This window comes from Poecilia mexicana, unplaced genomic scaffold (assembly GCF_051168715.1).
Source record: "Poecilia mexicana isolate PSO_F unplaced genomic scaffold, ASM5116871v1 scaffold_3, whole genome shotgun sequence".
Lineage (NCBI taxonomy): Eukaryota > Metazoa > Chordata > Actinopteri > Cyprinodontiformes > Poeciliidae > Poecilia > Poecilia mexicana.
This window is the reverse complement of record NW_028263372.1, coordinates 17,693,601-17,719,900: the sequence shown is the minus strand read 5'-3', so window position 1 is coordinate 17,719,900 and position 26,300 is coordinate 17,693,601. Positions and strand designations below refer to the sequence as shown.

Here is a 26,300-nt window from a genome sequence, read left to right as displayed (position 1 = left end):
TGGAGGCATCTCTGTGCCTATGAATGTGTGGTCGTGGTACAAGTGCAGCGGCACAGAGAGTGTCTACACTAAAAAATTTAGTTGCCTTGTTAATAATACAAAGGAGGAAGAAACCTTTAACACCTGTCAACCAGAAATGTTCCTTTAAGCACCTGAACTTCATGACTGAGAGTATAGCTCAGCTCCGCTGTGCAACTGGTCGAGCCATTTCAGTCTCTCACGGTATCACCGGAGATTTGCCCACATTTAAATTATTCTGACTAACAAATAACCACTTATTTGCTTACCTGCAAATCAGTGTTTTTGCTATTTGTATGCAGCTAATATTTTCCACTCTGTAAGACAAGATGCAGCTTTAATGGAGCATATTGTTAATGGCATAGAGTATTTTATTCAGATTTTTTTCCCTCCTGCAGCCCTCCATGTGGTTATATTGTGGTGCCCTTGTTGCAGAAGCACTACCAGTATGAAAAGTACCATGCTAATGTGTGTTTGCGGGCTGTATGAGAGTGTGCAAGAGTTGGAGTTTGGTGTTTCAAGTTCTGCATACTATTTCACACCCACAACATCCGTACTGCGTTTGTGGTCTTTTTCGTTGGATCTCAGCTCCTCAGATGTTTCACATATTTGAAGATTCTTTAACATCGATACCAGATAACATGCAAGGTAAAAATAATAATGATAATAAAGTTAAAACAGTAAACAAAGTATTCACGTGGGAAACCCCGTCCACTTCATCATAGCTTTCACTGTGCTTGGGCGTGAGCTTGAGTCGGTCCATTACAGATTCAAACACCAATCGCTGTCAGACGTTCGTAAGAAAAACATGAAACGTAGGAAAGAGTGCGCAGACAGGGCCAGACTTTGCATGCTGACAAACAATAAATTTCTGGAAAACAAACCGCTGTGTTGCTGTGAGCGACTTACAATCTAACAAAAAAACATGACTGTCTGCGATGTCAAACATTCGTTTCAATGAAATGCGTGTTTATTTCTTTGAGGCTCATAGGTTCTCCATGTTTGCCACTCACTATTAATTATCTAAAATCAAAATCGTAGAGAGGAAAAAAATATTTTTTGGAATCTTATTTGGCATAGTGTTAACACATCAACACGTTTGTACTGTTTATCTGTTTAATTTAATTGTAAATAACTCTTTATCCTTTAGAGGATAACAAACAATCAGTGAGAAAGAAAAACACTGCCTCACATCTCCAGTGTGTCCTCAGCTGGCCTCTCACATGCCTCCATTTTGCTGGTAAATAAAATATCCTTATTTCAAGGGGATTCTTCCATAATGAACAATACTTGTATTGTTATTTATTGATCTACAATAAAATCTTCTAGGCTGAATTTTATTGTATTTCTTTAGTGTTTGTTTTTATGCAAAACAATAGTTGGGTGGGCTCCACAAAGCTGTTTTATTTTGGTAAACAGGTTTGAAAATAGCTTATTGTTTGGCAACCAGAGCAGATTTTCTTACAAGAGCTGAAATATTAGGACTGAGAGACACATTATTTTCACTCACCTACTGCGTATAATTTCAAGGGAAGCTTTTTGCTAAATTACTTCGAAAGCTGCCTAAAAGCAAAGTGTTTAATGTTTAATGTTTCACTTCACTTTAAGATTGTTTTATTCATATTGCTCTGTTTGAATGTCATCACGAAAAGAGTTTCCATATCAAGGCATCAAATAGTTTTGCCACAGTAAAAGCTGCCAACCTAATCACAGATACTGCCACTGACTTTTCATAAGTGCAGTTCACCCAAAACAAACAGCATGTATGAGTTTAGTGTTTCTGGGTGGATGAAATTGAAAAACAATGAAGGATTTTTTTTTAAATGCTATATCTAACCATGCAAATCAACTTGTTTTAATATTTAAGTATTGTCTGTAAGGGACAGTGCAGAGTTTCAGAAGTGGGGTTGTGTGAAGTATCGGAGTATATGAGTGGATTGTCCATCTTTGGTGGAGTGTTAGTGTCTCTCCTGGACAGTCCATGAAGTTGTGTCCTTGTCACTTTCCACTCAGCAGGAACTGGGATGTGAACTTCCTGTCTGCTTCTCCCCTTCTTCTTTGTGTCTGGTGTTTGTTTTTTAGTTGTTCAGTTGTCTGCATCATATCAATGTCATCTTATCTTTCTGGAAAATATAAAGCACATTTCTGTGACACTCACTTTTATCTGGTGTTTTTAAATATAGCTCATAGGACAGTCTTAGCTGATCTGTCAGATTGGTGCAACAAGCATCCCCAGTATATTACCAGTGATAAAGCAAACAGTGGTGTGATATGTGATACAAAGATGTGTTGCATAAGCTCACTATCATTGTGGCTCACACTAATAATATATTTTGAGGTTTAGATTGTTTCATACGGCTGCAACTTGGGCAGGTTGAGCTCTGGAGTCAGCATGACTGATGTTGCCTTACATACTGCTCACTCAACCTGACTATGCTCTCTGCAGTTCTGCCTTTAAGCGGTAGATGTCGCTACAGTGGAAATCTGCTTATATCCAAGAGATAGAAGATGACAAATCAGAGGAGATCTACTGAGATTGGCATTTTGACAAGTTGCTTTTGAACTTTCTGAAACATTTTGCAATAAATATTCCTTCTTCTTTTACATTCAGCTGAACGTTCATCTGTGAAAATTAATGTTCTTGCAGAGACTACCATCTTACCTTTTCTGATCAGCCACCCCCTTGACGTGCAAAACATATCCATTAGCTCACTGGGATATTTGTTTATTCAAACATTTCATAAAATATTGTCTTCTGCAGGTAAAATACAGACAGCTATAGAAGACGTCTTCAAAAATCTGAATTATTCTTTAATCTTTAAATCTTGCATCAGAGCTGCTTGAGAAAGGCAGCAACACCTGAGTGGGCTACGTGGCTTTTGGTTGGAGCCGATGTATGTTAATGTTAATGTATTATCCATACCGTGTTCTGTAGTCGTTGCTGTCACATCTGAGTTTCAGGTACTTTTTCTGACTTTAATTATTAATCAGACGTCCATTTTTCAAGGTGGTTGCAAAGCCTGTCGCGACACATGAGCTTCCTTTTTTCTTTCAGCAGAATTTACATTTTACTGGCTACTGATTATGTTGGTGTCATTTATTTTAAAGTTTGAAAAAAAAAACTGGCTTGTATAAAGAATATTGTTGTTGCCAGCTCACAAATAACAGGCTCACCACAGAGCTTTTAAAATAGTCTTAATATAAACACGTTTGGAAGCATTATTTTCTAGACAAAAAAATTTAAATACGTTATTGTGGTTTAATAAGACAATTTTATTCTTCAGATTGCTCGTTGAGCTCATTTATGCCTTTTATCATATAGTCAGACTCTACAATACAGCAACAAACAAGACATCATACACATTGCTTAATGTTACAGATACATCTTACCCTGACCAGACAAGCTGCACAGTACGAGGGTCTGCTCCGATTATAATCTCTTACTCTACACATCTGTGATGTAGCCCATTCAGATAGTCACAAATATACAGATAATCTTTTATTATGCCAATAAAAACAAGGTTTAATAATATGAAAAATGTAAATAAAACCTGATTGGCATGATGCTAACTCATGGCACAATGCTAATGGCTGACGTAGGAGCTCATAAAGTGCACTTCTGAGGCAGATTATTGCAAAAGTAAAATTAAATTATCGTAGCAGGGTCAAATTAACATTTCTAAACATGAACTTTAACTGAGAGGCAGTCGCATAATGTCCACACACAAGCAAAAATAAATACAAGGTTAATTTCTGAAATCAGAGAAAAGGCTGAGAGGTGGAAAAAACACAAACAAGTTCTTGAACCAAGATGCTGGTTCTTGAACCAAGACCTTCTTTGTGTTTGTGGTAGTAAATCTGTAAGTACATAAATTTTATTCAGGACATGGACCTGCCTGCTTGTGATCTACAGTATTTGTGTTTAGTTTAAACCTTTCAGCTGTCCAGTGGTCAAATATGCATAATTTGACTTTTGCTGTTGATTTTAGTTGCTGAGAAACTTCAGAACCTGTTTGCAGAAGAATGAAACATTTTTCTTTTACTGTAAACATGAGAGTAAAGCCAGGAAATGGTTTGATAAGCACAAAGATGGATAAGAAGTAGAAACAGATTTTCATTTTCCATTTTTGTCCACTTATCCAGCATAGTGCCCCCTCATCATTTGGTACCCCCATTTCACACCCATATGCCATCCATCCTTCCATTCTCTAAATCCTCTGATATTATGCAGGGCTATATGGGGGTTCTTGCATGTCTCTAGTGGCCAATTTGCTCGAGGCGAGGTACTCCCTGCAGAAACAACCATGCACACACACACACGCGCGCGCACACACACACATTCACTCCTAGGAGCAAGTTAGAGTGTCCACTTAACATAACATGCATGTTTGTCGGTGGTAGGATGAAGATAATCTATTCATGCATGCATCAGAAAATACAAACTCCACACAGAAACTCTGGTGGCCCCTCCTCCTCCTTTCTGGGAGGCAACAGTGCTAAGTTATCACTCTTTATAGTGAAGCATGTTGGCAAACTGGAAGTAAAAATTCATACAAAATGGAAAAATCTCAGAGAGTCTAACTATGTTATTATCTAGAGAAATAATTTTATATGAAATCTTTGTACAAAAAAAATGAAAATTACCATATAGAGCGAAATGACAAATGAGTATCCTGTCCAGCTGCCTTAGTAGCTGGATCGCAGAAATAACAGATCCAAGACGGGAACAAAACCGTTTTTCTCCCTATCCTCTGCAGAGCTCGATGGCTCTTGTTGATGAAGAGGAGCAGCATTTCTTTTTCAGTTTAATGAAGTTCCTCTCCTTATGTTTAGGGTGTAGCCATGCCTTCAACTTGATGAAATTCATTTCAGCCACATGTGTCAGGCTCCTTATTATTTTCCAATCCACATCTCATGACTACAGGTGATGTCTTGAATGCAGACGTACCAAAAAGTGAGGTTAGCCTTTTGGTTCAGCTGTTCAAAACAACAGACTGGAGGAAAGCCAAGCTTACTGCAGATGAAGCTCTGATGTGTCAAACCATCTCCTGCTCCTTCTCACTAAGACCTGATACCAAGATACCCGACCTGCTTCACTGAAAATAGACTCACTCCAGCCCAGAAAAACACCAAAATAAATCACTCTTGCTTTTAGCTGCTTCCAGAATGAAAACAGAAGTGTCCAGTCTTAACATAATCAGTCTAAAGTAAATTAGTAAAATTGACTTGTTCAGGGATCCCTTACAGACAGCTCACTAAAAGCCACATAAAGAGCAAGAGTGACTTCATAAGTTTTTCAAAGAACCATGATGACTAAAATTTAAAAGTTGGCAGGATGAGTCAGTCAGTCTAAAAATCATTGGATATCATGTATTTCTATTAGGCAGCAGTAACAGCAAGGATTTGCCTGTTAGACCAATACCTAACAAATACATTTTAAATCAATTCAGTTCTATAATTAACCCAGTCTAGTTTTCATGGATGCAGTCATGGTTTTAAACAGATATTAAATTATGCACAGATTGACTGTATTTAACAATTAGGCGACTTCTGACGGCAGCTGGTTGTGCTTGATTGTATTTAGGAGTTTTAAAATAAAGACAGGAGCACATTATTTAGATTGTTTTTTGTCAAAAAGGTTGATAAGAACAGAATTATGTTGGTGTTCAGGTTTTAGTATGACAAAACATGGAAAACTTCAAAGTATAGTAATGTCTTTGCAAGGCAGTGCAAAAGAAAAACAAAATATCACTGCAAATATTTTTTCCTTCTACTTTCAAAGCTGGCATCCAGTGGTCAATCAGCAAACTGCAGTTTTGGATATTTTCACCCTGATTGTGACCTTACAGTGATTCACCTTTAGTTTATGAATAGACTGATATCTTAATCAGAGGAAGAGATCTGTCATTTCCTCTGAAATAATATCAATTTATAATGATGAACTTCACCACTCTTTGTCTCTGTATGGTAAAACCAAGAACGGCATTCTTACAATCTTTGAATGTGTCTGAAAGTTAAAATCATGGCACCTTCGACTCTGACTTGCAACTGAAAATTATGATCTCCTCAATTTTACTACATTCTCAGCGGAGTAAGTGTTACTGCAACTTGAAACATTCATGCAACTCTGAAAACATTGACCTGTGGTTGATTCACCTGGATTTGTTTGCGACTGGACTTGAAACTGCGTCTTCGTGGTAAAAGCTCCCAACCTGCATGACTGCCCAGATCACAGCAGATCTGGAGAAAGCATGGACTGTTTCCACATTTTCTCCCTTCTGCAAAGCCTCGACACTGCACAGTGATCCTCATTTGGACAAAATGATTGCAATCATTTAATATTTTGGACCAAAGCCGCAAAAACTGTGCTTGCGAAAACAAAAAAAATGAACATGGTCCTCAGGTCTTCTCACCGTGGGGAGGGGACTGCTCTCTTTGAAAAAGCAGGGTCACACCCTTCCTGAAGCGGTGGTCCCTCACACTGTAGATGATGACATTACAGCAGCTGTTTCCTGTCAGAATCCAGAAGGCGAGAAAAGAAAAGTTGCACCACGTGTATCCCACCACATTTCCGAGCACAAACACCGCGATGGGAGAGAAGGATGCTGTGAAGGCAAATGTCAGTATGCCGATTGTCTTTGCAGCCTTAATGTCTGAGAATGATGGTCTGTGGGAGCATCCTCCTCCTCCCCCTCCGTCACTCAGACTCCCCTCTGAGAGCAGTTTGCGTTTTTGGGTGTATCGGCGGATGCTTGTGAAGGACACAATATTAACTGCTAATGTGCCACCCAGAAGTGTGAAGTCGAATGCTGGGAACAGCAGCAAAATGTTGGCGTCAGGCGGGAGCCGGCCTCCAAACAACAATGGGGCGTAGTTACACATGCGACTGCACTCATTGTACTCCAAAGTGAAGTTGCTGCTGAAGATGAGAGGGGCGAGAGCCAGCAGGAAGCTGGCTGCCCAGGACAGCAGGATGAGGAGCAGCGTTCGTCTTCTGGTCACCAGCACGTCTTTGTGGAGCGGCCACAGGATGGCCACGCTGCGCTCCAAGGTCATCAGGAAGATGGTGCTGATGGAGACAAAGGTGCATCCCGCAAACACGGGACCAATCAGCATGCACGGCTGCCAGGGTCTCTCCATGTCGCTGAAGGATGCCGATGTACCACCCTGGTACCACAAGGGAGGAGCGTTGGTCACCATCAGAGAGATTTCAGTGAAAACAGAGAAAGGAACCACGACAACACCCACCATCATGTCTGCTATGGCCAGGGACACTGTCAACAAGATAAAAACAAGCAATATTTAGTTTAAATGATTGAGAATCAGGCTTTTAATCACATCTGGTCAACTTTATCTGATGAGAAAAAAATAAATACAAGATAAAAATTTTAAAAAACTACAAAGTTACCTTTCAAGTACCCTTGTGGTGTTCTCGACTGCCTAGTTTGCACAAAGACTGTCAGAGTAACCACATTTCCAACCACAATAGCAAACGCCAGGCTGACCATGAATGCCACGGCGAGGGTGCGGTTGAGCATCCCACAGCAGCAGAGGGTGCAGAGGGGTGGAAGTGAGCCATGTCCCGTCTGCGCAGCCGCAGTCAGGTTAAACGGACAGTCAGAGGTCACCAGAAGAGCTGCGGTGCCCACGGGAGTGCTGGTGTTGGGAAGCAGCTCAGTCATGGCCCAGAGTGGTAATAATCTCTGTGAAGTGTTGGCAGAAAACAGGCTCAGGAAACCATGATGTAAAGTGGTTGGCCTTCCTAGAAAAAAGTAGCAGAAAAAAAATTCATAAAAAGGCATTTTCAGTCATTCATTTTTGGCTAGATTTTGATAATGTAATAATCATGTGGCAGTCGATTTTTGCTATGTGTTTTTCTTATTTATTTTTATACTTTCCACAAGAGAAACTTTCAGATGAGTGCATGCAGAGGTACTGACACCACATCTCCTTTGCTGAACCTGATCAAGTTGTTTGTAACGATTGTTGAAGGACACAAACTCTCCTCTTAACTTCAAACCAAACCTGTAAAATACAAATTAGTATTTCACCAATTGTGAAGTGCACACAGTGACTCCAATGTTTTCTCTTACTACTTTTCTCAGAACTGCACCTTGTCCTTTGACAAGGACACAAATATCATTTATATTTATCTGCTGTAAATGGCAAAGCACTTTCAGAATCTCTCAAAAAGCTTTTAGCAAGAAAACCAAAACTATAGGATTTTATTTGAAGGTGATATTTTGACAAGTTTCTTATTTGTTTTATGCATCAAAGCATTAGTCTGAGAAATCACTTCTTGACTGACAGATTTGACACCTTGGAATTTTTTTCTTTTTCTTACATTAACTAGGGAGGTGACAAAATATTCTGGCGGAAGACAGAAATAATAAAAAACAATAGGTCTCCTACTATGTTATATCTGGGTATGGACCATTTTCAAATTAAAAGCTTCTGTCACACGTCTCTCCCTTCTTTGTACGATGGTGTATGGAAAAGCATGGGTTACATTGGCCTAACAAATTCGCTTCATGAAAGAGAATGAAGTGAATTTTGAGAAATATCACGTCCTGCCATATATTTAAAGTAAGTGTGTAACTTTTAAAGGTGTTCTGTTTTTATTCTTACATACACTGCGTGTGTGTTCATGTTTAGTGAGGTTAATTGTTTGGGATTCACATTGTTCAGCTTTTCATCTTGTTTGATAGATAAACCGATAGAACGACAGAAAAGGACTTACTTTAACCTATTCAACTGAATATGCTTAAGAACGAATATTTAAAATAATTTTTTTGAAGCCACGGTTGTGCTATTGTGAATTATAATCTAGTCTAGGGGTACCCCTTGGTTTTATTGTCTTTGTATTGTGGTTACTTGTTATTCCTTGACTCTAACACAGTTTGAGGCATCAATCCTGTCAGTGCCCAAACTCCAAGTTCAGGACCAAATGTCTTTCACAGCTGACAACTAAATACACGGGTCCTTCCATCATCTGTGCTGTTCAGTGGGCTGGAGAGCAGAAGGGTACACTCATCCACTCAAACACAGAGTAACAGGAGCGGACATATTCAGACCAGGGCGAAAACCGAAGCAATGTTTGTGGATTGGCTTAGAGCAACTACCAAAGACTCAACTATTTAAAGAATTAGAGTTCAAACAATCACAGAAATATTCTGTTGCTACACCGTCATGCTGTTCTGTATTTCATGAAAATCCAGAGAACAGATAATATTTTATTATCTTCCACCAAAGCCTGTGGTCAGCCTGAATCTCACTTATAGATAACTGTCTTCAAGTTTGTGGGATAAAACAAAAGAATGTGACAGAAAGCTGCATTATATGTTTGTGACAAAACTGGCTTCATATGAAGCATTGTGACAGCAGTATAGATACAAAAGAAAAAGAAAATCACCCAACAGTGAATTTCTTAGAACAAATCATTTTCATGCGAAACCGTTATCAAACACAGTATATGTCAAACTTTGTGTGATTCCTGTGTCTGACAACAAAAGATATACATTTATGCCTTAGTCAGAAGTCATCCTAATATCTAAAGGAAGACTTTACTTATATTAGATGGTTTCCATTGTGTGTATTAATGCATTGTAAGCTATATTCTTTGTTTGAATTATTAAAAGAGACAATTGTGAATGTTTCTAGAGGGAATCTCAACTATTTGCAGACTTTAGCTGCTGGCTAGTGGCTGTGTCCCTTAACCCTGGAAAATCTTTTATAATAAAATATAAATTTTCATCTTTCATCACTTTAAAATCTACTAAATAACTAAATATGGGCAGACAGCCATCATTTATCTAATCATTATGCATTCCCTTTGTACTATGAAGTTGTATGTTTTTAGTTCTCAGCAGGAAATGCATTTATGAATGAATGAATGAATGAATGAATGAATGAATGAATGAATGAATTTAGCCCAGAGGGAAATTAATATTTCAGTACATTCTGTCCAGATAGAAAGGTGCAGCCTTATTTGCCAAATGCTATAGTGCTAAGCGCAGTAGAAGTGGAAACTATTTTTCACCGTGTTAAATGTTCAAAAACTAAAGGAACATTTCCACAAATATTGTCCCTGTCCTGTGATATTTGTTGCATGTGTTTCCTCCTTCTCTTTCTGAATACTGCAAATAAAGAGCCACTCGTGCCACGAAAAACTTTATTTAAAAAATGTTTCCCTGTCAGACTTGCCACTTCTGAGCGTTCTTGATGTGTCTCTGACTGGGAACACAATTAAATGCCAGGTGCAAAAAGAATTATCTGCAAAAGGGCATACCGCACTCCATGAGCTTTTAAACTGAAGTTGTTGTCGTAACAACTGCCAGACCTTTACTGAAATCCAACCCTGCTGTTCCTTATACGATTGATCCACTCTATGAGCGATTCAACTGAGCTTGAGCTATGTGTGTGATTTTTTAAAAACAAACTCTAACGTTTTGTTTCTAATGTTAAAATAAGTGATATTAAAAAAGACCTGATTTTTCTCAGGAATCACGGCCTGTGAGTTTGCTTGCAGTTCAGTACATGTAGTCTGGAGTTTTGATCCAAACGTTCAGTATTTTAACACATTGCTTCAAGTATCATCCTCTTTTGCTCCAAATTATTTTTAAACATGTTGTGAAGCAATAACATTATTATCAATCACAATTTAACAAGATTTCATGAACTAATTGATTTGTCTGTGTGTTAGTTTACTAAGTACATTCAATGTGAAAGATGTCATAAAAGAGCTTCTGATCAGATTTCAATACTCCAAAGGAAACATTTTATCTCTAAATATTACGTTATGTTGCAAAGCAAAAGTAAAATGAATAAATGTGTTTGTTTCCTGTTCTTGCTGTTGTTGTACACTCGTATGTCTGCTTTCAGGATGCCCACTCTCGTTATGGTCTCAAAAAATGTGCACATCTCCTAGTGGCCTGTGTAGCTGCCTGAGGTGAAATTACACAGGTCCCTCATGAAATCACTCACTGATTGCCCGATTGACTGATCCTATTTTCTGTGGTTCGATTTACTTCTCATCACAGTAGCATTCAGAGAAGGCAGCATGATATTCTCCAGCATTCAGAAAATACTCCTTCACTGGGTGTCCTACGTATATGGAGAAATCTATATACTGAACATGTTGTAAAAAAAAATGCTCCATGCTCATGTTAAGGACGTGCACAGTAAAGACTTACCTGAATAAGAAATGCTCATATTCTATTACATTTTCCTGCTTCACAGTTATTGCCACCCTGGGTGAATACGTGCGCTATACCTTTAAATAAATTAGGATTTTATTGTGGAAGCCCAGCCTTACATTGAATCATCTTCTGCACTGAGAGTTGGAGATTTGAATATATTTTTAAGCCAATTCATCATTTATTAACATTAACAAACATCTCAATGGTATGTTTTCTTGTTGCTCAAGTTTTCAAGATTAAGAAAATTAATCTATGTGTCAAACATTATAGGGTTTATTTCTAATGTGGGTTTATTTTAGATCTTTTTTTAGGGTGCTGAGAAAAGTTTTACCTGTAAATACTCTGTGGAAAGAATGGGATGTTTTGTTTAAAGCGCTCAATTTAGTTTCGTTGTATTTCTTGCATATGCGCTTAAAGACTTTCTAGTTTAGTTCAGAGAAAGAACAAACTGATTTTGACTTTTTGTAAAAATATTTGGTAACACTTTATTTGAAGGGGGTTGAATAAGACTGTCATGACACTGTTACTGTTTAAACTTTACCTTTAATAACATAAAGTTACCTAATTTTTAAAGTGCAATCAATAATACTTTTATAACAAATTTATATCAGTAATGATTTCTTGGTTAATGTCAAGTTGTCATAACAAAGACATTTTGAATAATGTCAACTTTGTATTAAAAGTGTCATGATTTACCAAATGACGCTTTATGACAACAGTCATAAATATTCATGAAGGTTTATTGATGTTCATGACAGGTGTTATGTCATGTTTATGACAGTGTCATGTCAGTCTTATTCAACCCCCTTCAAATAAAGTGTTACCAAATATTTTCTATTAAGAAAAAGGATGACGAGGGAATCAAGCAGTTTCTTTTATTCTCCTTGAACTGAGTTTTCCAACCATACCACTGAGCAAACACTGACGAGCAGCAACAGTGAAGAAACTCATCACGGCTAGGCCTTGAGAGAGCTGACTTTAAATACACAGAGAAAAAAAGAAACTTCTGAACTCGTGAAACGCGTGGAGTGGGCGGAAGGGGAAGGCCTTGTAGCTTGACGTCAAATCTATTTAAGTTTTTGACTGTGATTCATATTTCTGTGAAGGTGATATAACATCTAAGAATCATGCTACATTAAAAACACCATTTTTAAAAATCCCTTGTGAAAATAATGTATTTCAAATAGCAAACACTTTGTGGCTTATCTCTTCTCTTTTTGGGAATGCTTTCAGCAGTTTTAGGCTTTTTTCTCTATGAACATAATTTGTTTGCTTAAACGTATTACAGCTCATTAGAGTGGAGAAACAAAGCAAAGATAATTATTTGTGAGAGGAAAGACAATCAGCCTGATTTGGAGGTTTCTGCTGTTACCTTGAGTAAAGATGACAAGCGGAAGTCATCCCTGCAGCAGAACCTCAGGCGTCGTAACGCAAGGAGCTAACAGCAGAGGCAGAGCACACACACCCACACACACACCTACACACACCCACACACACACACACACACACACACACACACACACACACACACATACACACACACACACACACACACACACCCCCACACACACACACACACGAGACATGCAGCTGTTAGAAAGATAAAGTCTTCACAACCAGTAGACAGACAGAGATTTAACTGCGCATGGCCTGAGAAATGCAGCATTAATCACAGCTTATGGTGACACAATTTAGTGAAAATGTCTAATAAGTGAAAGTTGTAGAGAGAAATATGTTTGCATGTGTTTAGCTGCATGTTGGCAGCGCAGCATTCTTTTAATGAACTTTTATTTTCAATAGTTTTATCCTAAACAAATGTATCTTAAAGAAATTCCCAAGCCCTCAGACCAAACACAACAATACAGAAATCGATTTTCAGCGTTGCACTTAAAGAATGCTAACAAATATTTGCTTTCTTCAAAGTGAGAGTGCTTGAATATCTGTTTTCCATGCATGCAGTAAATGATGTTTGACAGGGCTTTGTCCCTGACTGATGGGTTCGGGCATTTGCAGGAGGACCTCCGAGGCCCGGTCAGGACTCTCCGGCCAAGTCGCCTACAAACACACAGAGGTCATGGGTAGTACTAAGCGTGGTGGACGGGTCTGCACTGAACCGCCTAAGGCTTTCTCTGATGCAGCATGCAGGCAGAATCTGGACTTTCTCCTCACATCTCGGCCTGTCATCCTGTCTGTACAGCTTCCCTTTGTGTTTGACAAGTGCACACAGACACAAAGAAGCTTTCATGTTTTTTTTGTTTTGTGTCTGTCACCATATTATGGTCTTGCTTACATTTTTCACATCATTCCTGTGTTCACTGTTTAAATAAACAACGTTGACTCATATTTTTCTTTATTGCATGAATAATTCCTTTGTGCTTTCTATTAAAGCATGCAGGTTATATATTGTACATGTTGACATATAAAATTAATTGTTGCTCTAGATAATACTTTATTTCAAATCAGGCCGAATTACATTCTGTTTACTTTTTTAACTATTAACTTCAACATAGTTCATTTGACGCAGAAAAGCCACCAAATGTTAATGTAAGAAAAACTAAGATCTTGAAAAATACATGACTGCATGTCTAAGAAAATAATGTACATTTACCAGATTTGCTTACAAACCTCATATAACATTATTTTTACCCATCTGTGTGAATACATCAAAGTGAAAATTAAACCACCAAAGTAAGTGGAATATGTCAAAATAATTCAGTTTCTATGGTGAACAGTGTATTTTTGGAAACTAGCAGAAACAAAATAAATCAATTCTGATCATCTTTCTCTCTAAAATTGCATCTGAATTCTGGAAATATTAGCAAACCATCCAAAAATATACAATACTACTACTTGTTTCAAAGTGCACACAGTCGAAACCCTTACTGCTTCATCCACCAAGCATTGGGCATTGACAAAACTAAAATAAGCTTTTAATATTCAAACATTAACTTGCAGACTGCAGCTAAACTCCACTGATTAGAACTTAATTGACAGCTGAAATGAGGTAAATGAAAATGTTGTCACACTGGACATGTGCATGCCTCTTCCTCCCTCTCAGTGACTCCTGGTCTCTTCAACATGCTGGTAACGAACATCATCGCTGCGCCGTGTCGACGGCAGCGACACGACTCAACGGACTGACATTACACAAGACTGAACCCAACAGTTTCACTGATGAAACATTTCAGTCTCAACACACGAGGTTTAGTTATTACTTTAGAGTGATTTTTATTGACTCTGAGCAATACAAATACAGTCAAAATGGGCTTTATTAAAACTTTAATTATTGTTTTGAAACCTTATTTTAATTCATTGGATTATCACAATGTAGGTCGTTGTGATAAGCCAGTTTATGTCTGCCTGTGCCAGCCGCAAGCCAATCAAATCAATGCTTAGTACGGAATTATTTGGCATTTAAGCAATTCAGTATTCAAACGATCACTGGAGATAAATATGATTCTTGAACACAAATTACAAAACACACAACATGATGCAACAGATAGTAAATTAATCTAACTGGATCTTCTTACCAGCATTTCCACTGCCATCGACCGTGGAGCGTTTGTGCAGACAAAGGTGCATAAAAGGAAACACAATCCAGGTTTAAAGTGTTGACTTGGTGGAAGTTAAATCCAGCATGAAGCCATGAAGCTCTCCGGAAGCAGGAGGAAGAGCAGCTCTGCTCCTCGTGGTTCGTTCTCCACAGGAGCGTAAAGCCTCTCAGACACTCCAGCTCTCTGCTTCTGTAATCCAGCCTCTCCCATCTCCCTCCTCCACCTCTCTCTCCTGCTTCTGAGACCTCCAGCCACGGCTTTCCTCTCTCCTCCTCATCCACCTCTTCATCATGCACACACACGCACACACACGCACACACACGCACACACACTTCCCTAGAGCTTCAAGGTAAAGTCCACAGTTGTGTTTTGCTCTTCTTTCTCTCTCTTTCCTCTCACATTTGCCCTGTGATGTGCATCCCTCTGCTTTCATCTCCTCCACTCCAAAACATCTGTCATGTTTAGTGTCTTTGAGGCTTGAACTCTACTTTTATCGTCGCTGCAAACCTCATTGTGTAGCTCACTCTTCCCTCAGCTCGAATGCTTTTTGTCCGCAAGTATGTTTAGGGAATGACTTCCTTTCTTTGCTGCACACTTTTATTTTTATCCACGTGTTCAAACTGTGTAAAATTAATAACAGAAACTGCAACTAATGAGAGTTGACTGTTTTAATAACATCCCTTCTTGGGGCATTTGTCCAGCTCTTCTGGGCTTTGTTAGTATCCACAGCGTCCACATCCATCCTCTGAGTTATTACCTCAGCGATAACTGTGCTCCCATGAGATCCTGCCTTTAAAAACAACTGGAAAAAACTGGACATCAGATCCAAAGACCCCAGTGCCACACAGAAGCAGAAAGTCAAAGTTTCAGCAGGGTTGTTCGAAAGCTGAAGAAGTGATTATGTGGCCAAAGTGAAGCAACATACAGCAATGTCCATCCGGAACCGTGTTATGTAACCTCAATCCTCAAGCGTTTTTGCAAACCTGCCAAATAAACAACCATAGGACACGTCCCCTTGCCGTAGAATAAGGGTCATACTGTATATCTGATTCTGCTTTCGGACAAGAACCGACCTGGCCTCTTTTTGGAGACACATGAAAGGACAGAAGCTTGTTATTGTACATCATGGTTGGTGGCACATTTCAGGAACATGCTGCAAAAACAGCTCTTTTAAAAGTCATACCAGGAATAATTTAATACAAAACAGGAAACATTCAGCTGAATAAATTACATTTGAAGCCCTGGGGTTTATAATGCCTGTGAGTCTGGTCAAATTAAACTAATGTTACATTACAGACCAAAGCAGAGACCTATACATAGTTATATCTGTCTTTTTTTCATGCGTGCACTTTGGGTTATGTTTTAGTTTGTACCTTTAGTGTGCCTCCGTTAAAATAGAAAGTCACAATGTAAAGATTGTGTTTATATGCATGATTTTTACTGGTAAAATAGCCAACCTGTAAATATAATATGCATAAAAGTAAAGAAGCTGTCTTGTACAGATCATCTGAATATTTGGTGTATCAACAAATGTCCAACTTGTGTCTGTAATCTTGATTCCAATATTCGTCAGAGCAAAATGCTGCACTAATCAGAGATTTGTCAGAATTAAAAGTCTTGAATTTGCTTCCACTTCGCAATTATCCACTGCTGTGTGTTGGTTTTATCTTGTAAAACAAATATATCTAGTTTTAGGATTTTGTTTGAGAAAATGTAAAAATAAATAAATGGATAAAAATCAAGGGCTTTAAGTACTTTTGCTGGCAGTACTGCACATTATGTGAAATTGGAAAAGGCATGGTTTTCTGCCTTTTATGCACATGAATCATTTTTGCTTTATTTTGAAGAGGTGAGTAAATGAAATATCTACAAACTACAGTAGCTATCATGTGGAATTTAAGGAGTGGAAAAACTCCTTAAATTCAGGAGTTAAATACATTTATGGCGTCACATGATGTCTGAACCACCTGAAACAACATGGACTATAAACTCAAGATTTCTAAAAGGCGTGAGTAAATTTCTAGCTGAAGGGCTCCTGTATGAAATCAGACTGGGAATGTTTTTGCCTCAGGTCCACAATGGCTGTAATGTTTAACACCGCCAGAATGAAATGACTTCATTTGAGAAGAGCGCCTGTTTTATTTTATTTTTTTTCTCGTTACCAAGTCATGAGCCAAGGCTGCAAAGCCAATTAAAAAAGCTACACCACATTCAAAAGAACCTATAATAAATCTTCTCCCTCAGTTAAAACTCCAGTTTTCTCACATGTGAGTCAAATTGAGACTGACTGTAGAGAAGAAAAACGTTTGACCTCTGTACATGAATTGACTGTATTATCTTCATACTAATAAAATACACATTCTGCACAAGGCTGAATGCATTTTATATCTATGACCCGGTGTACTTAGCTTTTGATTTTCCAAGTCTTGAAAGCGCCATTCACTTTTTATTGCTTTGTTTTGTATCTCTAAATATCAGCTCTGTCATAATTTATCGTTTGAATGATATCTTGTAAGAACAATTATTATTTAAAGATGAAAAACAAGAGTAGAACTCCTTCGTGACTTTTTTTTCTTCTTCCTTTTTTCTATTTTGTCTATGTCACAGGACTTCAAATTAGGTTGAATTATCTCCCATTCGACATGAAACTCCGAAACCCATCCGTGACCTTTTGCAAATAAATATGCAGAGCAGGATTGTTGGACTTTATACTTTGGAGCCATTTTCTGTCAGACTGCTGGCATATTTAAATACTGCCAGGAAAATCAAAATACACTCTGTTGTTGTTTCACGCAGGAAGACCTAATGAGGCAATATTTGCCTTATCTTTAGTAAATTGTGGAATGCACAGTAAGCTGCAACCTGTCTTTATTTTCCGTAAACTGTGACTCAAAACCATGACATAAAAGATTTTCAGTCTCTTTAACATGAACTTAAAGAAGCTGAACTAAATTTATACAATAAAACAAGACAGAACCTTTCTTTTTGCTCTGTTTTGTTACTATATGCAACATGTTTCTCATTCTTTATTTTACAAGAGAAGCTTGTACTGTTCATGAATTATGCTTTAAAAGTTTTGTTGTATTTTCTTCTCATTCTGACACTGTAGAGACTATCAAACAGACCAAACAACCTGTTGCAAGATTTCGCAATTTCCCAGCTCATTTCGAAATACTGGGAATCCTGTTTTCATGTGCCAAGCAGAAATTTCCAGATCAGAGTCTTTTATCTTTCAGCAGGTATAAATATATCAGCACCAGAAACGCACAACGCGCTGAGAAGGAGCGGCTACGGCCACCACTGGAGAACATGCTCGCTGTCAACAAGGAGTAAGATTAAAATATTTATTGCTTTGCATCACAGAGGAAATCTGAAAGCAATTATCCCTTTTTTTTTTCAACATCAAAAGGCTTTGCAATTTAGATTAATATAAGTCATAGGAAAGTGTGAACTGAGTTAAGATTATGCTATAACTTTTGGAGATATTGTGTGAAATAGTTTCTACAAAGCCAAATTTTAAATTCCCAACAAAAATCAGTTGCCTAAACAGGTTAGAATGACAATAATTAATAGCCTTGATTTTTAAGTAGTTTATTTGTCAATACTTTTTCTTTTATATGTTTAGTTGTTTTGTTTTTTTTATCTCAGCTGATCTAGATGAATAAATCCAGTAGATGTCTTTTCTTCTTAGTCGACTCTGTTGTCGTTTGAAGGTTTTTTCTTGCGTTGGTCTTCCTGGCCACACGGACCGTCCTGGCAGAGGAAACGATCAAAGACTCTGGTAACGCAAACATTCACTGCTTAGTTGACAAAGATCACAACTAAAAATGTTATTTTATTATTTTTGTATTTATTTGTTTGGCAACAAAGTTTGTATGAACAAGATGGTTTAATCTATGAAAGTGCAATTTACTGTTTACCTATGATTTGTGTTCACTTCAAAGGGTGGAAATATGTATGAATAATTTATCACACAAAAAATCACAGCAGAAATAAATGTAGGTGTTTTATAATTTATAATCTTTCTTTAAGTTTCAAAATATATTTTTCTTACTTGAATTTTTCAGCACTGTTAAAATATTAAATATCCTCATCGTATGCTTTAATAACACACAGGATGTTAAAGGCTGTCCTATTCTTTTCACACGACTGTATCTTGCTTAATTCCTATATAAGTTGTTCCTCTTTTCCACCTTTTTTTTTTATTTTGTTCCAGAGGTTTTCAGCAGTGTTTTTATTCCATTAGCTGGATCTGTTTCAGGTTTGGGTGAGTTCAAGACCAGGAGAAATGAGAGTTTTAAAATGTCTCTCATTTGAGACAATAAATATTGTCTTAAACAAGACGGTTAGCTGGAATGTTGTGAGCTTATTGAACCATTTAGTGCAAGAGGTGAATGTAGAAGTGATGCATATGACTTGTTGATGTCTATTGTAAAATTCATGATAGTCTACACATTTGCTGACTTTCTTCAGTAGGCTCTGGATTGGAGTTGGAGTTTTCTCCGTCAATTTGCTTTGCTGGATTTCAAAGTTTCACATGCATAAAAACCATCCATCCGTCCGTCCGTCCGTCCGTCCGTCCATCCATCCAGCATACAACACAATTTTAAAGAATTTAACTGTTTAAAGCGACTGTGTGTAACTTTTTCAAAAATATGTTTCTTCCATATTCATTAAAATTGTCTCCATTTTTAGAGATATAATATTTTTCCAGATTATTTATGCTATGCTGTCACAACATGATAGTTATAACAAATGTGTAACTTTATAATACTTTCAAGTCAAAAGGTGAGTAAAAAAAACTAATTATAGAATCCTCCAAAACTTCAAAGGAAACATGACTTTTGAAATTATTGAGTGTTGGTTTATTCGTGTATTTATTAATGCTCTCGGATAGTAAAAATAATTTAGAACATTCACCAATGAAATAAACTATTGAAAATATTTCATTATAACCTAATAAATGATCAGTTTTAAAGAGAAAATCAGGACATGTTTTTGAAGAGTCCTGATAATTTAATCACAGAGTTTCAGTTCCGTTAACAAAATGAATAGATGAGTTGAAAAATCTTATTTCATAATGTTGCACATAGCAACATAATGCTTGTGAAGACTGATTCTTCTGTACAGACAGCAGAACCAGCTGGGAGTAGAAGTTTAACTTCACCTTTGTACAAAACAAGACACCTGATCAAATGATCCTGTTTAGCATCTTCAGTGCCAATCAACTCCAATTCTGGCTCCTGTAGAATTTAATAGATTGTTTCATTCAAATATTTTCATTTATTAACAAGAGTCTGTAATAAAAACATTCAGATTCATTATTTTTCTTCAGAAAAAGTCATTTAAATGCAACAAAACCTTCAATCTAGGTCAATAAATATGGCTCAGCACACTGGGGACTTGTTGAAAAAGATTGTTTCAGCTTCTAGCAGCATTAGGTGAGAAAAGAAACCCACTCTTAAAATCTTGTTATGCATCAAGCTAATAAAGTGATTAATTTGTTTAACTGCTTGTAGGTTGAAATCTTCTGCTTTGATAAAACTCACCAAGGAAGAACCAGTACAGATTTAATAATCCAGAGAAAATATTCAAGATGTTGCTATTGCTTTGAAGAGACAATCACTTGAACCTCGATTATCTCAGTCACAGAAAGGAGAAGACGATCAAACACACAGAGATGGGCTTTGTTTCTTCTTTTCTGTTTATGAAAAACAGAATGAAAGAATCAAAGCTTTTACTTGAAAGCTTTGATTTCAAGTAAAAGCTTTGAATTAAATAAACGATTTAATTCAAATCGTTTATTTGAATTAAACAATTTAATTCAAATAGAGATCCATACAATAAATCACAAGCCAGGAGTTACAGCACTAAGGATTACAACAGATAAAACTTACAAAAAGCTTAAATTTATTACTTTTTTTGTGGGGAGAGAACATTATACCCTCCCATCCCAAATATTATGCAAAATTTTAAATTGGTGAATAATTTACCTCAATGACTTTAGGATATTCTGGACTCTGGTGAACTTTAAACACAAACAACAGATTCATCAGCATAGACTTTTAATTCACTTAAAAAACAAATATTAGTCATGAACAAAATCATATATAAAAACAAACAAGAAACTAAGCTGCCGTGGATTTTGCAGTTTTACTTGTTTCACTTTGAAAAGCAACTTGAATTATAATGAATATTTTATTTATTTGAAGCATATCTCTTTTTATAGCTGTTTCTTCAAATTTTGAGTCAACTTCATTTTAGTTTTCTTTGCCCCATGGTGCTTAGTTTTATACTTGGACATTCTATGTTGTTCGTGTTTTTTATTTCTTCCATATTTTTTCATTTACTTTTTCTGAAGTTAAGATCGCCTCTGTTTTGCAGCCTGTGCTTCATGAATGGGCCACCAAAAAAACAAGACACAAGATATTTGAACTTATCTTGTTTTTTACGACAAAATGTTTTCAACTGGAAAAAAAAACTAAAATTATAACAATAAATTAGCTAAACATGGTTTTATATTTTCCCCTCCAAATTAGGTTTCCTTCGTTTGAAGCGGATGGTTGGTGGGACGTTGGCCCCTCAGGTCCCCTGGCAAGCCATGGTCTACCTGTCTGACAGCGTGCTGGATGGCGGGTATGCAGGCGGCGCTCTCATCTCTGACCGCTGGGTGTTGACGGCTGGAAGGAACCTTTTTATTAGAAAGAGTCGACAGGACACTCAGGGAAAAGATCCCATCATCCCAAAAGTTTATTTAGGAATCTCACAAAAGGCAGAAGCCGACGCCTCCAAAGAAGTCGCTGTAGACAAGGTGAGGATCTGGCTTCTTGCTAAAGGAGACATTTACTAAATGTCTGTCATTTTTGTGTTAGTTAATTTGAAAGGAAAATAGAAAGCAAGGTATTATTGCTCTTCTTTTTATTTCATTACTGTGCCTGGTAATGCTTTTCTCCTGTGTTGCATTTCAGTTTTTTTAGGAGCTGGAATAAAATTACTTTTGATTTTGCGCTTCAGGGTTAGTGAGACAAATGACATCCAGGAAGGATTTATGAAGTGATTTATGAAAGGAAGAGAAACATTTTTTTTTTTACTTTCTTGCTGTGTTCTTTCATCTTTCTCAGTTCATAAACATGTTAGACTTTAATTTCTTTAGGCGTTCAAACTTTATTATAAAAAACTTAATATAAAAGGGAAAATTATTCTTATTTTGACTTGTTCAAAACTTGTTCGCCCTGGGAAAGTATTCAGAGTGAGACATTGCTTTAGGTAGCAAAGCACAGTTTGTTTTGATATCTTTGGAAGATGAGATTAAAGGACTTTTTATTACATTCTTTATAGAAAACAGCAAAAAAAAATGTAGATTAAAAATAAGAGATATTTCCATTCTCCTCCTGTAGGTTTTTCTTCATCCGGACTTCCAGAACCAGACTGACTGGGACAACGATCTGGCTCTGATCAGACTTAAAGAGTCTGTGAACATGACTGAGGTCACTCCAATCCCCCTCCCAGAGAGAGGCCAGGACCTGGACACTGTTCTGGGCGGGTCAGGGGTCATTGCTGGCTGGGGCTGGGGGATCCACCTCACCCCTGCTACGTCTCTCAAATACCTTGTTCTCCCTCTGGCTAATTACTCCGACTGTAAAGAAGAGTACGAGCGTAGCTCACACACCCCGAGTCTGGACGACAACATGTTCTGCACCAGACCCACACAGCTTGAGGAGAACATTTGTTTTGGTGACGCAGGAGGCGCTCTGGCTGTCAGAGATGCTCAATCTGGGGACGTGTACGCTGCGGGGATCCTCTCCTACGACAAATCCTGCAGCCGGAACAGCTATGGCGTCTACATGAAGATTTCTTCGTATTTACCTTGGATCCATAGAGTCATTAGAGGAGACACAGAGAAGTCGTCTGCTCTGCTCTCTGATGCAATGGCTAAAATGTACCGATAGCAGCCACAGAGCTTCAGGCTCTCTTGTTGTGATAGATGTTTGCAGAGAGAAATCATTGCAATGTATTGTGTCAGTAAATGGCTTTAGTTCAGCTTCTGCCAAGTCTGTAGATTAAATGTTGTGACAAGTGACAACATCGGATTTGATTTACAGAGTCTCGTCACGAACCCACAGAGTGGTAAATAGGCCACACTAATAATGCCTTTTGGCCTTTTTTCTAAATTAGTATTTATTTGTCATATTTCTGAAACAAATTTCAGAAAGGGGTATATGTTGAAATATGTAAATTTATAAAGGCTACAGAAATGACAAACACAAATCCATCAACTGCGTGCTTCTTGTGTGTACATTTTAACATGGGTGGGAAAAGTTGAAAGGAGAAGAGCGAAACAAGCTTTTATATTTAGGTCAGAGCTTCTATTAATCTTTTGTGAAATGACCCAAGGGTCTGAATTTAAGAGCAAGGTTTGAAACAAACTATTTTGAGTTGTTTAGGGGGGGATGAAGAGTTGTAAAACTCACCAGTAATTTGTGTGGAGATGAGTCCCACTGAAGTTGAAACCAGATATTTCATAAAAGAAATTAAAGACAACCTTTTTATCCCCAATGTCTGATAATAAATAAGACCAAATTGTCCTTTATCGTCCCACAAAAAGCCTGATCCTTCTTCAGAGGCTGACTGGGATCTGTCCGAGAGATGAGGGGAGCATTTCCATCATCTGGGAGGAAATGGAATCAGAGTTGCTTCTCGTTCTTATCAAAAATGATGAGCCAAAGTGATTTGGCTCATCTGATTAGTTTGCCTCCTGTGCACCTTCTTTTGGCGGACACAAGAACATGTAGCACACCAGGAACTAACTACATGAAGGAACTCCAGGCCTTTTCTACCCTGGAAAACATTTCAGATCCTCCAGAATCAAGCATGACTGGGATTTGAGACGACTCAAAAGCAGATATCACCTAAGAGTGAGATGATTTTATAATAATTAAATAAGGAAACAAAGAAAATCAAAGCAAAGAGGCAGAGTGAGAGCAGCAGAAAAACCCCAGTAAAGAAAGCAGAGAGCTTAAACATTGTGATTAATGGGTCTTGGTAGAGCAAAAAGGATGGATGATAAACAGAATGGAGGAGCTGAACATATATATAACAAAAAAAGACTAATATAAATGTAATACTACGAAATACACAACAGAACACAAGAAGGCACTTCAAAACTCAATGCAAATGAGTGGATAGAGAAAAAACTTAGAATAAAACAACCCAAAATGATCTAAATACCAACACAGGTGAGGACCAATAACATAAACAGCTGTATATCTGCTTACAGCCTAACCTGGGATACCTTAAAGTCAACGGATGAGCGAACAGACAGAAGGAAATGTGGCCTAATTGGTTAATAATCACATAATCCATCCTGGATATCTACAAAACACTTTGCATTTCATTTATAATTTAAATGTTGAGTATTAGATATTCTTCAGGCACATACTGTCGGTTTATAACATTATTAATGTTACCTACTTCAGTTGTTTTAAAAAAAAAAGCTGTTTAAATCAAAAACAACTTAAATGAAATTTGACTGTGTTCACATGAGTCGAACCTTGGTTTCATTCTGCACTGTAGCATTACATCATGGTGCTGCTGTGCAACACTTGAAAGCAAAAGTTAACAATGAATTAAGAGGAGCTGACACTTTTCACAACCTGTGGCTTTTGACTGCTGCCTTCAATACCACCACTTCAAAGATATTTCTGTCAGGCAGGAGCGTCCACTCTGCCATAAATAACGACGTGCCTCAACAATAAACACCCAGAAAGGTGTTGTGATGACAGCTGCCAGTCCACTTGATACATTATGATTGGAGAAGATGAGAGCGAGAGAAAAAATAAAAATAAAAAAATCAAAGTGAGGACTGGTTCCGACCCGCTGGGTGATTTATTTCAGTGTTACGTAAAGACAGGCCAGCTTGGGGCATAAAGAGGCAGATGGTCTTTGTTGCTGTGAGTTTTTCAGTCTGTTAATTACACCTCTGAATATTCAGACAACACACTGGAAAATGCTGCTGTCTCAGATTTATGAAACATCATAATTATCAGAAGAAAGTAGTCTTCTACATTTATTCTTTGTCACACCCTCAGCAAATGTTTTCTTTATTTACAAAAATACTGATGTATATCCTCTTTTACGGTTTACTCCAGAATAGTTGAACTACCTTCTTTAAATGAATGTTCTAACATTTAATAATCACTTTTAAGTGCATTTTTTTATCAGTAAATATATCCACTGGGTACATTAAGTTACAAACCATTGTTTCTTCATCTCTGTCGCTGTCCTGCTTGTTTCTGACGTCCGACCTTCCTGCCGTTTTTCAAAACTTTGAGGATTGAGTTCATCTCTCGGCTTTGCTGTGTTTCTGCTGGATCATTTTGTGCAAAAGCCTTAATTAACTTGGAAATCAATTTCCTCTCTGAGTCCAAATCGTCCAGACGCTGCAGCTTCAAATGATGATTTCCCCTATTCTGTTTTGAAGAGTGCTTTTATATTGGTATGCAAAGCTGTTTTTTCTCCGTAACACAGTGTCTGTCTGCTTCGCAAACACATTAACTCTTTATTCTTATTCAACAATGTTTATTCCTGAGGAGTCACTGCAGCAGACCTGAAGTTCAAAAGGTGCAAATATAATTTTTTCTCAGCTTCATTTTATAACCGCCCACTTCTTTGCTTTTAAAATCTTTGCTGTATGTCAAAGGGGCGAGCTTCTCCATTTGCAACCTTTGCTTTGCTTTGTTAAGAATAAAATCTCTTTTAGATTATGTTACTACAATTTCCGTGACCAAATCACAGCAGACTTTATAAGTCTACTGAAACCAGACCAAAATAATTTGATTCAAACCGTGATTGTTTCACAGATTGAATTCAGTGTTTAGGAAGCTACAAGAAATGTCTGGTTTTGTCTGTGTGATGGCAGTGAAGACCATTCATTCAATAATTTCCAAAACTGATCGTTTTATTAGATGTTGCACACACATTCAAGCCTACAGAGACGCCCTGGAAATGAAATGAATAAAAATATTGAAACTCATTGATTTGAAAGTCATTTTCAAATCAACCCAACAAAAATCCAAGCCTGCAATTTGAATGTTGTCATTTTCTGATTCCAGCCACAATTTATCCAACATGCTTAAAATCTGGGACAAGAAGAAGACAGGAGGTGCTTCGAAGCGTGCACTCATTGTGTATCCTCTTTTTAGCCAGAGTTAAATTTGTGTACGTTTTTTTTAAGCATTTCTGAAGCGCAGCACCAGAGGTTTTCCTCTATTGCTTCTTAAATATTAATGTCCTGTCAAATCCTATTACTCTCTACCAGTCTCAGTGCATTCCTTTAAAGCACCGACTAAGGTCACAACACATGCAGAGTTGCTCTGCAATAGGAACCAGAACTTCAGACTTGCAAGCAGTGTGTGGAGAAAAAGATCTTTAGGTTTCTGCAAACATGTAGGTAGACGTTTAGGTTGTTGGTTTGTAGATTTACTGTGTGTGTTCACAAAATGCACACACACGTGAAATGCGTGTCATGTCC

The 26,300-nt window shown here is 37.5% G+C and overlaps 3 protein-coding genes across 3 annotated transcripts in view; 1 reads left to right on the top strand and 2 right to left on the bottom strand.

Moving 5' to 3' along the window:
• Positions 1-26,300, bottom strand: part of ankrd11 (ankyrin repeat domain 11) — a 239,076-nt gene that overhangs the window by 52,942 nt on the left and 159,834 nt on the right. The gene's annotated exons all lie outside the window — the stretch shown is intronic.
• On the bottom strand, positions 6,418-8,169 carry LOC106930408 (trace amine-associated receptor 13c). Its single transcript, XM_088004656.1, has 2 exons — positions 7,427-8,169; positions 6,418-7,292 (listed from the first exon to the last, which is right to left on the bottom strand). Exons 1-2 carry the CDS (start codon positions 7,818-7,820, stop codon positions 6,418-6,420), a joined length of 1,269 nt encoding a protein of 422 aa, XP_087860782.1. The 5' UTR covers positions 7,821-8,169.
• Positions 17,994-23,038, top strand: hp (haptoglobin). The gene is made up of 4 exons (XM_015007942.2): positions 17,994-18,099; positions 18,484-18,551; positions 21,310-21,581; positions 22,168-23,038. The coding sequence occupies exons 1-4, from the start codon at positions 18,080-18,082 to the stop codon at positions 22,717-22,719; spliced, it is 912 nt and encodes a 303-aa protein (XP_014863428.2). The 5' UTR covers positions 17,994-18,079; the 3' UTR covers positions 22,720-23,038.

Excerpts from the sequence above, each read along its gene's own strand:
- LOC106930408 (XM_088004656.1), bottom strand. The coding sequence starts at position 7,820 with ATGCCTTTTTATGAATTTTTTTTCTGCTACTTTTTTCTAGGAAGGCCA. Across the intron at positions 7,293-7,426 it reads ACCACAAGGGTACTTGAAAG|TGTCCCTGGCCATAGCAGAC; the intron begins GTAACTTTGTAG and ends TCTTGTTGACAG.
- hp (XM_015007942.2), top strand. The coding sequence starts at position 18,080 with ATGCTCGCTGTCAACAAGGA. Across the intron at positions 18,100-18,483 it reads ATGCTCGCTGTCAACAAGGA|GTTTTTTCTTGCGTTGGTCT; the intron begins GTAAGATTAAAA and ends TGTCGTTTGAAG. Across the intron at positions 21,582-22,167 it reads AAGAAGTCGCTGTAGACAAG|GTTTTTCTTCATCCGGACTT; the intron begins GTGAGGATCTGG and ends CTCCTCCTGTAG.